The sequence below is a fragment of the Pistacia vera genome, unplaced genomic scaffold (assembly GCF_008641045.1).
Source record: "Pistacia vera cultivar Batoury unplaced genomic scaffold, PisVer_v2 Contig745, whole genome shotgun sequence".
Taxonomy (NCBI): Eukaryota; Viridiplantae; Streptophyta; class Magnoliopsida; order Sapindales; family Anacardiaceae; genus Pistacia; species Pistacia vera.
Window position 1 is genome coordinate 441,085 of NW_022196607.1, and position 12,430 is coordinate 453,514.

The 12,430-nt window shown below is 36.0% G+C and overlaps 1 protein-coding gene across 1 annotated transcript; it reads left to right on the plus strand.

Annotated features, from left to right (window-relative positions):
• The first annotated feature begins 334 nt into the window (after positions 1 to 334).
• On the plus strand, positions 335 to 3,526 carry LOC116115535 (probable LRR receptor-like serine/threonine-protein kinase At3g47570). Its single transcript, XM_031401674.1, is given in 3 exon segments — positions 335 to 2,780; positions 2,783 to 3,031; positions 3,117 to 3,526. Coding segments are annotated over 3 exon segments (3,105 nt in total).
• The last annotated feature ends 8,904 nt before the right edge of the window (positions 3,527 to 12,430 follow it).

Sequence of the window (12,430 nt, forward strand, 5' to 3'; positions counted from 1 at the left end):
AAGATTATGCATTGATTAATTTCTTGTGTGTAGCACCAACTGGAGGAGGCCCTTGGAATTTTTAAAATTTGAATTGAAGGATAAATATTTTCTCAACAAGAGTCAAATCAAAAGTAGATTGAAGCATTTTTAACGTCCACTTACACCAAATTTCTTCACCGTCATCTACACGACAATGAAATATTTAGTAAAGTTATGTAATACTAGTCAACACCTTGTTTAAAGTCCGAATTTGTTATAATTAATGCCATTGATTACGCGTTGGAGTTTCACAGACTCACCATGTATAAAGGGACAAAGCTAGGCGAAGTAAGCTCATATCTCACTCTTGGAAATGAACAGAATGATAAGTCACTCACTTTGCTGTCTCTCTGTTTTACTTTTTTGCATCACGCTTATGCAAGTTACCACTTTTGTCAGTTCCAAATTGGCTCAAGAGGAGATAGATCGTGTTTCTTTGCAGGCCTTCAAGTCAAAGATTATTCATGATCCTCAAGGGGTTCTAAACTCATGGAATGATTCTCGACACTTCTGCGAGTGGTCGGGGATTACGTGTGGTCGCAGGCATAAAAGAGTCACCGTCCTAAGCCTACGTTCCAGAGGTTTCTTGGGCTCCTTGTCACCATTCATTGGCAACCTCAGCTTCCTACAAAAATTCGAACTCGCAAACAATAGTATCCAAGGTGAAATCCCTCCTGAAGTTGGCCGTTTGTTCAGGTTAGAAGATTTACAACTTCAAAATAACTCCTTGGTGGGAGAAATTCCAGCCAACTTGTCCCATTGTTCCAGGCTCAAAGTCTTATTTTTAGGATATAACAAGCTAGAAGGGAAAATGCCACTGGAGTTTGTCTCCTTGTTCAACCTCCAAATCATAGCTCTGCACTATAACAGTTTGACAGGAGGCATCCCATCATTTCTTGGGAATCTTACCGCCCTGGAAATGATATCTATTGGTTCAAATTCTTTTGGAGGAAATATTCCAGATTCATTGGGTCAACTGAAAAATTTAACAGCTCTTGGAATTGGTAAAAACAACCTATCTGGTGTGGTCCCTCCCTCTATATACAACCTCTCCTTCCTTGTTATTTTTTCTTTGTCTGGCAATCAACTTGAGGGAAGTCTTCCAGCAAATTTAGGCCTTACTCTTCCTCGTCTCCAACTTTTTCAAATCTCAAGTAACTTACTTGGTGGATCTATTCCAGTATCTTTATCCAATGCTTCAGAACTCAAACATATCGAGATGGAATATAATGAATTTTCAGGAAAATTGAGTGTTGATTTTGGAGACATGCAACTCCTTCAATACCTGAATTTGGACGGCAATAATTTACGAAGTGGCGAAGGTGATAAGATGAATTTTATAAATTCTTTGGCCAACTGCAGCAATTTGAGGGAGCTCTCCATAGCTGAAAACCAATTCAGAGGACCCTTGCCTCGGTCAATAGCTAATCTTTCTAGTACTAAACTACAATATCTAGATGTTGGGGGGAATAATTTGTACGGAACAATCCCATCAGAGATAGGCTGCCTTCTTAACTTAACTGCCTTGATTATGTATGGCAACAAAATTTCAGGCACAATTCCCGAAGAATTAGGTAAGCTCCAGAACCTTGAATATTTAGATCTGTCTATCAATAAACTCTCCGGCGAAATTCCTTCTTCTTTGGGGAACCTGTCGAAAATCACTGAGTTAGGGTTGTTAGATAACAAACTATCAGGAGTCATCCCTAGTAGTCTAGGAAATTTGAAACAACTGAAAAGTTTGGATCTTTCCCGAAATGACCTTAGTGGAACCATACCCAAACAAGTTTTTGAAATAAAGTATCTGTCAATTTCACTAAATCTATCCCAAAACCAATTGATAGGATCTCTGCCTCCAAACATCGGTAACCTAAAACTTCTATCCAGTTTTGATGTGTCCGATAATAATTTGGCAGGTGAGATTCCTAGTCAACTTAGTCTTTGTTCTAGTCTAGAATATCTTGTAATGGATGGCAATGCTTTCCAAGGATTTATACCTGCATCATTGAGTTCTCTAAGAGGTATTCGAATCATTGATCTTTCTCTCAACAATTTGTCTGGTCAAATTCCAAAATTCTTAGAGAATCTCCCTTTGGAGAATCTAAACCTGTCCTTCAACAATTTTGAGGGTGAAGTGCCATCGAAAGGTGTTTTTGCAAATGCAAGTGCAATATCACTTGTCGGAAATAGTGGTAGACTTTGCGGAGGAATAGCTGAATTACATTTGCTCAAATGCACAAGCAAGAACGCAAAGAAAGAGAGGATCTCTCCACGAACCAAAATATTTATCATAATTGCAAGTGTACTTTCAGGGCTAACCATGATGTCATTATTCATTTTTTGTTGGCTGAGACAGAGAAGAGGGAAACAAACTTCCGATTCTGGATCCAGGTTGATAAAAGCACTTCTGAATGTATCATATGATAGGCTGCTCAAAGCGACCGATGGGTTTTCTTCAACAAACTTGATTGGTGTGGGAAGTTTCGGCTCCGTGTTTAAGGGTATCCTTGACGAAGAGGGAACTATTGTTGCAATCAAAGTACTAAATCTTCAGCGTCGAGGAGCTTCCAAGAGTTTCATGGCAGAGTGTAAAGCGTTGAGAAATATCCGTCATAGGAATCTTGTAAAAGTCATAACTTCTTGCTCAAGTATTGATTTTCAGGGCAATGACTTTAAAGCTCTTGTTTACGAGTACATGCCAAATGGAAGTCTTGACAAGTGGTTACACCCAAGTCCAGAAACAGAAGAAGAGCAACCTGAATTCAGAACCTTACCCTTCTTCAGAGAATAAACATTGCAATTGATGTGGCATCTGCAATAGATTATCTCCATTATCGTTGCCATGAGCCAATCCTCCATTGCGATTTGAAGCCTAGCAATGTTCTTCTAAATGACGACATGACAGCTCATGTTGGGGATTTCGGTCTAGCAAAGTTTCTCCCAGAAGTCTCAAATCCAAACCAAAGCAGCTCTGTTGGCGTAAGAGGAACAATAGGCTATGCAGCCCCAGGTAACCACAAGATTGGATAATTTGAACAGTTAATTACTTGTCAAAGATCATATACTTCCTCATATAAAATTATTGTGAATTGCAGAGTATGGTCTTGGAAGTGAGGTGTCAACAAATGGGGATGTCTACAGTTATGGGATCTTGTTGTTAGAGATGGTAACAAGGAAAAGGCCCACAGACCTTATGTTTGAGGGAGGCTTCAATCTTCACAATTTTGCTAAAATGGCCTTGCCTGACCGGGTGATGGACATTGTCGATCCAGTACTTCTAAATGAGGTTGAAGAGGTTATTGCTACTAATCGTATACTGGTACAAGAAAGAAACATTAAAAGAAAGGAATGCCTCATCTCAATGGTGAGGGTCGGAGTGGCATGTTCAATGGAGATACCACAAGATCGAATGAACATAATAATGTTGTTCATGAATTACAAGAGGTCAAGAACATCCTTCTCGCCTAGAACTGTTTCTATCAGGCAAGGAGGTCAATCAGTTTGAGCGAGGTGAAAAGTAACGAGTTTCTGTGATTATCTGCCAGGCCACCCACATTTTATCAACCTATTTGTATTTATTTTTTAAAGTTAAATCCCTTATGGAGTTTGTTGGATACTTTTATGAGTTTGAATGTTTGATTTAAGAATTTCAAGATTTCTACATATCTTATTTCATTTGGATGGAGTGACTAAAAATTGCAATAAACAGGACAAAGACAATTCCCACCAAAACGCCCAGTTTAGCAGAAAGGTCAGGCAATAAACAGTTTCAATCTGTCATCACCATCATTTGAACGTTAGAATGTTTTCTATCTAATTTGATACTAATAATTGTCAAAAAGATCATGTATTTTCTTGCAAATTGGATATGGTCTCGGGGTTAGAGGTGTCAACAAACAGGGTTGTCTACAGTTTTTGAATCCTGTTATTGGAGAAAATTATGTTTAAGGGAGGCCTCATCTTCATAACTTTGCGAAAAGTGAAGATTTACGCAAAAACTTCGTATTGTGCGGGAGAAATCACAAAATTAAGTTGCTTGTTAGATTAGAACTCCATTGAAACTCTGAGATTGAGAGGAGAGATTAGAGAGAGATAGAGAGAGAAGAAGAGGAGCGAGAGAATGATTTCTACTGGTATATATCGGTGAGCAATTTTATGAAACCCCCTTTCTTTTATTTACACAAAAGCAAATTAAGATTTTTTGTATTTTATCTGAAATTGCCTCGCCATTCACTTGAGACTTGAGAGAATGAGAGCCAAACAAACAAAGCAATCTCGTGAGAACATTTGAGGTAATTTATTTCTTAAAGTTCATCTCAACTTTTTATTTTTCGAATTTCATTTTCTGTACCATCTGTTCTAGCTATAATTTTGCTCACTCTAGGTTTCATATCTTTAGAATTTATTTAGTTTGCTTTTTGTTGTTGCTTCGAATAGTGAGTTCTTGGAATTGGATCTAATTCTCGCTTAGAGCTTAGATCTTGGGTTGGATGTTTCACTCAATGTGTTTATATTTGCAATTGAAAATCTGATCGTTATTTTGATGGAAACATGTACGGTTCAGATCCCATGTCTTCTAACATCAATAGTCTTAATTCAACTTTGAAATTGCTAATGATTCTCTTTTTTCCTTTGCTTGATTTCAGCTCGTCGTTTTTTCCATAAATCAGCTAATGGAGTGAAAGTTGATCCCAGTGCTAAAAAAGACCTGTAAGTAACTGGAGTCTGGTGAAAATGTGTTCAATGACTCTTATAATATTTTTGTTTTGGTGGGTATTCTCAAGTTGAAGAAGGTGCCAAGGTGGAGCTACCATTCTGGCTTGCTCAGGAGTTATATTTGAGGCAAGCTGTATCAATAAATGTTCCGGCTTGTTCAACCAAATAATGCCATAGTAGTTTCTAGTGTTTATCTTGTTTCTGTGTAAAGGTAGTAATACTAAGGAATTCATTAAAAACTGACTTGAAAGAAGAATTGTTTTTTTTTTTTTTTTTTTTTTGCTTTATGTGTGAAGATGTAGAATGGGTGAATAAACTTTTGTGGAGTGGCCTATGGTCATCAAAGAGCAACCAGCTTTTGTGTTATATTATGTTCTGATACACGATTTCGCGTATGATATTCTTGGTCTTGCTTACCTGCATTTACCAGTCCAGCTAGGTCATATATTTTGTCAGTCTTCAAAAATTTGATGTGTTTCTTATTGTATTTCTTTGATCCCTCCAACCTTAGTGGCCAAACCTCTCAGGAATTAGGTGGTTTTAACCAAGTTCTATGGTCGTGATTTCTTGCAAAGTTGTCTCTTGTCAAATGAATCATGAAGATGACGTATTTATTTATGTGGGGAATGTGAATCTGAGTGTATATTTATTACTAGTCTATTCTTCTTTGTTTCATTTGAATACCACAACAAGGAGGGAAATCCAAGCTGATCTGCAATGTGGATCTGAGATCTCGGTGTCCATATTTCTCCGAATTTGGCTGTAAGATAGCACCATTGTGAGTTTATGCTTCTAAAAAATCATGCATGCATATTTCAATGCAGATATAAGTCCTGTGCCTTCTGTAAGTATGCTTCTTGTCCCTTAAATAGTAAATTGCTATCATTATATTTGTTGTTTCATAATGTCATTATGTGGCACGTTGTCAATTTGGAAGAGAAAGCAATGCCCTGATAATTATGTTATTAAATTTTCATTGTTTGTTCACTGCTTTTTCACAAGAAAGTGTCTATTTGATGTAACCTCAAGTGTTTTCCTAGATTCTGCAATTATCAAACTGAGAAGCACATTGAAAGTTTAGAGCTAAACCTGCATTTTCTGTTTGGATGGAATGAAGGTGTGATCAGTTCCTTGTCTCAGAATATCTCTATGTTAGAGATAGTTTCGTTGAAAGTTAATGTTGAAAACATTCGAATGAAAAGAGAAATGAAGAGGATCACCCTTCATGTATTATCCTAAATGTTGGGAAGCTATATCACGTGTGTGGCCTTGTACTGTGGTGATGGATACTTCTTTGTTCCTTATCTCTATCATAAATAATGCTTCTTGGTACATCTAAGTCAGAGAAGAGCACACTTCATTAAAAGTCGACAACAGTATCCAAGGTGAAATCCCTCCAGGATTTGGCCGTCTGTTCAGGTTGGAAATTTTAAATCTTTCTTCTAACTCCCTGGTGGGGAAATTCGGCTAACTTGTCCATTTCTCCAGCCGGAAATCTACATTTAGGATTTAACAAGCTAGTAGGAAAATTCCTCCTAAATATGTCTCCTCGTTGAACCTGAAAAGTAAGCCTACGTGGAAACAATTTAACAAGGGAGGGGTCCCACTTTTCTCGCGAATCTTAGCTCCTGTAAACTATCTTTAGCTCACAATGCTTTAAGAGGAACTATTCCAGATTATGGTCAATGACGAGGTTAACATTTCTGTGACTTGGCACTAACAATCTCTCAGGTTCAATCCCTCCTTTCATATACAATCTACATAACATTAATTAAATTAATATTGTCTAAAAACTCTTGGGACGATGGTTTGATTTTTTTTAGTTTACATTTCTTCTTGCTGCTTAGGAATAGGGAGTTCCAGGTTGGAATTGGATCTAATTCTCACTTAGCTTAGATCTTGGGTTGGATGTTTCACTCAATGTGTTTATATTCTTGCAATTGCCATAGTAGTTTGTGGTGTTATTCTTGTTTCTGTGTAAAGGTAGTAATACTAAGAATTCATTAAAAACCGACTTGCAAGCAGAATTTGTTTTTTGCTTTATGTGTGAAGATGTAGAATGGGTAGAGAAACTTTTGGCAGGAAGTGGCCTTTGGTCACAAAGAGCAATCAGCTTCATGGCGAGAGTATAGCATTGAGAAATATCATCACAGAAACTTGTTAGAGTCATAATCTTGTTCAAGTAATGATTCCAAAATGACTTCAGAGCTATAGTTTATGAACACATGCCAAATGGGAGTCTTCAGAATGGTTGCACCCAGCTCCAAATAGAGAAGAAAATGCAAATGAAATTCAGAATCTTACCCTTCTGCAAAGAATAAACATGGCACTTGATGCGGCCTTGCACTAAATTTCTCCATCACCACTGCAAGAGCCAGTATCCATGTATTGCTACTTAGAGCCAAGCAAATTCTTATAGACAACAACATGACCGCTCATGTTGGGGATTTCGGGCTAGCAAGGTTGCTTCAATAAGTGTCAAATCCAAATCATAGCAGCTTTCTGGAGTAGAGGAACAATTGGTTGTGGCAGCCGCAGGGAACCGCAAGACTTTGTCTTCTGTTCATAATATTAACTCATGCCTACTACAAAATTTGAACAGGTAATTTACTTTTCAAAAGATTATACTTTATATCGTTATTCTTGTTGGGTTTCAGGGTATGGTCTTGGAAGTAAGGTGTCAACAAATGGGAATGTCTCCAGTTTTGGGATCCTGTTGTTAAAGATGGTAACATGGAAAAACCTAACAGACCTTATGTTTGAGGGAGGCTTCATTCATAACTTTTGCCTGAAGTTTGATGGGCATTGTGGATCCATTTTTTCTAAAAGAGATAAAGAGTCGTCTTTCTACAAACCGTAGCAAGAGAGAAACAAATTCAACAGCAGAAAAGAATGTCTGATTTTATGGTAAGGATTGGAGTGGCATGTTCGATGGAGTCACCACAAGACTGGATGAACATAACGGATGTTGTCCATGAATTGCTATCAGCCAGGAACACCTTCTGGAACCTAAGGCAACGAGGTAAGATTCCAAAGATTTAAATAACTTCACTTGCTGATAATTACGTAAATTGTCCTGTAATTTGCAATATTCTTTAAATTAGTTTTACGCTCTTAATCCTTTTCACGAATTGCAGGGCTTTTAAGAAATTAATCTTGAAGCGAAAGCAGGGTGACAGAGCAGAGAAACGAAAAAAAAAAAAAAAAAAAAAAAATTTGAAATGAAGCCATAACATGAAGCAGAGAACTGTAGCTCAAGTTGATGAATAAATAAAATTTAATAGCTATTCTCAGATCAAAAAAAGAAGAAAAATTTACTCATCTTTTATAAAAATAAATAAATAAGTGTAGGCTAACAAAAATTCAACTGATTTTATGTTTTTAGGTATAGTAAAAATCATATTTCATCAGATTAAGGAAAAAAAAATCTGAAAAACAAATTGTTTCTACATTGTTAATTCACTTGTTACAAGCTCCAAGTTTAAAAAACTTATTCAAAACACAGCTGAATTGTTGTGAAAATATGCAAAGGTTAATAAGCGGGCTTTTTGGATTTGATTATAATATCAGGCCTTTTGTGACAAAATTATAATGAAATAGCCCAATACACCAAATTTCTTCACCACAGAAGAATCTTTATTAGTTATGTAATACATGATGGCTTTCCTTATATGATTAAAGTTTCACCGCTTAGTAAATATTTTTTGATTCCTTTGAACTTATCTACTTTATAGACGTTATTGTAAAAACAATAAACAGAACTTCATTCAAGAATCTTGCAAAATATAAACTTCACTTTCTAAAGTTTGCTCCAAATAATAATAATATAATAATAATAATAATAGTGCCGATTTAGCAATGAGATTACTAAACACGAGTCATGCAGCCACAAAAATGAGGACCCTATTTCCACTTGAAGTGTTCTCTACATCCCATGCGCTCTTAATTTTAATTCATGTTCATGGAAATTTCTTGGAAAAAGTTGTTGCAACTTTCTTTGGTTCATGGTAGAAGATAATTTACACCTTTGAAAATAAATGAAAAAGAGAATAATTGTGGATCACGTTCACCGTTCTTTACATGAAAATCTTGAGAATTGTTTTTTGCATTGAAAGATAAATTTTATCATCTGCCGACTTCCAGGAAGAAGGTAAGAATAAGATATGGGATAGGTGATATGCGTTTTAGATGATGAATGAAAAGGGGGTTGAATGAGAATGATGTCAAATGATTGTAACCCAATATGTGTAATTAGTCAGAAATGTTTTAAATCAATGCAAATGTATCAATCAGAAACAGAGCTTGTAGAATTATAGTAAATTTGAAGTAAAAGGGGTTATACTTTTGAAAATGAATTTCATTTGGGCCAGGTCAGTCCAACTTTGAACATAGTAATGGACAAGAGAAAAGAAAGTCCTCGATGGGCCCACTGGTTGGGTTGTTCAGTCCACCGCCCGAGTTGGTGACTCATTATATTAAGGTAATTAAAGCAATGTTTTAATTAGGGGTGTTAAAAAAAAAAAAAAAAAGCAAAAACCGAACGAATGGTAAAACGAACCGAATTTTCAGTTATCTGAAAATCGGTTTGGTTTTGGTCCAAAAAAAAAAAAAAAACAAATTTTTGGTTTGGTTACTGGTTTGGAAGAATATGAAAATCGGTTTTATTAACTGGTTATTATAAAAATATTAAATTAAAATATAAGAAATATGGTTTATTATAAAAATATAAATTAAAAAAATATATTAAATATTAAATTAAAACCGGTTTTTTGGTTAAATTGGTTAAGTTTCGTTTAGGAAAATTCTTGAACCTAAAAACCGATTTAGTTCACAAAATGGTTAACTAGTTTTGAACACCCTAGTTTTAATAACCAGCCTAGGGTGAAACCCAATTAAGTGGCGGATCTGGGTTGATCTGTTGAACTGGTTTGACTGGTGGGTCAAACCGGTGTCCAAGGTTTGAAATTCAACAAAAATACCCTTGAAAATTACATATAAGCCTCTACAGATTTAAAATCTGCAAAAACACCCCAAACAGATTTAACTTTTTCTAGTTTAAATTTTTTTATATGTAAAATAATAGAAACTCCCCATTATTTACATTTCACAAATATTTCATTATAGTCAGGTTCCAAAATAGGTTCCAAAAAAGGTTCCAAAACAGGTTCCAAATAGGTTCCAAAACAGGTGTCCAAATAGGGTACCTTTACAGGTTCCGGTTCGGTTCCGGTTCCGGTTCCTCCACATGCAAGAACGGAACCGGAAACGCACAGTAGGGTTCCAAAAAATTGGAACCGGAACCTACCCGCACAGTGCAGGTTCGGGTAGGTTCCGGTTCCGGTTCTGGTTCTTACCCCCGGTCCGGTTCTACCCGCTACCCGTGCTCACCCTACAAACACCCTTGCCGGCGTCGAAAACCCAGGCCAAATATGGTCTGTTTTAGTGATGACAACACTCCCTACACCACGAAACATTCCCATGAGCCTCCTAACCAAATCATCTCACCTCAACCCTGTTCGGTCCACCAATCACCAGCAATATGTTGTTGTTTTGGCCGATTGATTTTTGTATTCAAACGATTCACTCACCATTTCTTATGTGAACTAATACAAATCGTTATTTATTTATATCATTTATCTTATTTATTGAGTATTTGTTTTAATTTCTCAATTTTATATACATAAAAATATCTAATTTCGATTTCCAAGTGAAATGTGATTAAAAATCAATGAGACATGTAACCATGTTGAAGTTATCGTTGACACAATATTATAGGTTTGAGTTATGAATGCCAACCTTTCAACTTTGATTCCATTTGATTTGATGATTGGTAGATATTCATCAAGATCACCATATCTTCTATTTTCTAATCATATTTTCTGCACTTAAATTATAATAACTTCATTGCTCTTGCAATCAAGTCAAAAGTGGGAGGGATTATTATTCTAACCCCTTAAAAGACCGCGAAATATGAAATGCGTTAATTGCAGTTACCCCTTAGGTTTGGGTATAGTATTAACCAGATCTTATCGTTTAATCTATTAAGATAGACTCTATTGATTCTAATAGACATTAACCCATATAAGGACATAACAAATATTTCATTCATATACGTAAGAGAAAAACAGATAAGTCACTCGTCTCTACGTAGAAAATATTGTTTCATAGTTAAGATTTGATTAGTGATTGTTAACTTGAGGAAAGAAAAAAATATGCATCGACTAATTTCTAGTGTGTAGCACACCAAGTGCAAGAGGCCCACACATCTCATTTAAAAAATAAATAAATAAAGGTTAACAAAAATTCAACTGGCTTTGATCTTTTTTGGGTATATTAAGAGTAAAAATCATATTTCATGAGATCGTTGTAAGAAAGAAAGAATTTAAAAAATTATAAAAAAATATAATTATGTAACGATAGTCAAATTTCTTCACCATTATATAATGTGCGCAATCATATAACATTATCACATTGAACCTTAGCTCACATATCCAGCTTTTTGTGTTGGTTCCAACAACTATCGCACAGGACATAAAACTCATTCAAAATTGTCAAAGAAGGAAAACAAAATCTGAAAAAGACATTGTCATTTGGTGACAAAATTATATCGAAATAGACCAGTACACCAAATTTCTTCACCATTATATGCACGGCAAGGAAATTTTAGTAAAGTTATGTAACACTAGTCAATTCCCTGTTTTAAGTCCAGATTTTTAATAATTAATGCCACTGAATAGGCTTTAGAGTTTCACAAACTCACCATATATAAAGCGACAAGGTGAAGTAAGCTCACATCTCACTCTTAGAAATGAACACAATGATAAGTCACTCACTTTGCTTTCGCTCTGTTTTACTTTTTTGCATCACGCTTATGCAAGTTACCACTTTTGTCAGTTCCAAATTGGCTCAACAGGAGACAGATCATGTTTCTTTGCAGGCCTTCAAGTCAAAGATTGTTCCTGATCCTCAAGGGGTTCTAAACTCTTGGAATGATTCTCGCCACTTCAGCGAGTGGGAGGGGATTACCTGTGGTCGCTGGCATAAAATTTGTTAATGGTACTTGCACAAATCGACTGTACATTCTATCTTGGCTCCACAATGGGAGAGATGTAATTCATTGGTGCTTGCATGGATCTTTAATTCAATCTCAAGAGAGATCTTCAATGGTATAGTTTACTCTACAAGTGTTGCACAGGTCTGACAAGATTTGAAAGAATAGTACAACAAAGTGAGTGGCACTAGAGTGTTTGGGTTGCATCAGGAAATTGTTAACCTAACTCAAGGAACTAACTCTGTAGTCAAATACTATAGTAAATTGAAGTCACTATGGGATGAGCTGGATTCCTTGGTTAGTCTTCTTGCACCTAATATTGCCTCGGCAAAAGCATATTTAGAGCATCTGAATCAGCGAAAATTACTGCAGTTCAATCAAGTGAAAGTTAGAAAATCTTGGCAGGGATGAGTTTGAATTCAGAAATAACTACAGTACTTTCTGCCAATCATTCTGAAAATGGCAAAGGTTGGAATCAACGCCAAAAATATAAGGGGAAGAAGCCCTACATTGAATGTGAATTTTGTCACATTCCTCATCACAAACGAGAAACTTGTTACAAGTTGCATGGGTATCCACCTGACCATCAATTCACTAAAGGGAAAGCAAACTCAAGTCAAAATTTACTGCCAATCAGGTGCA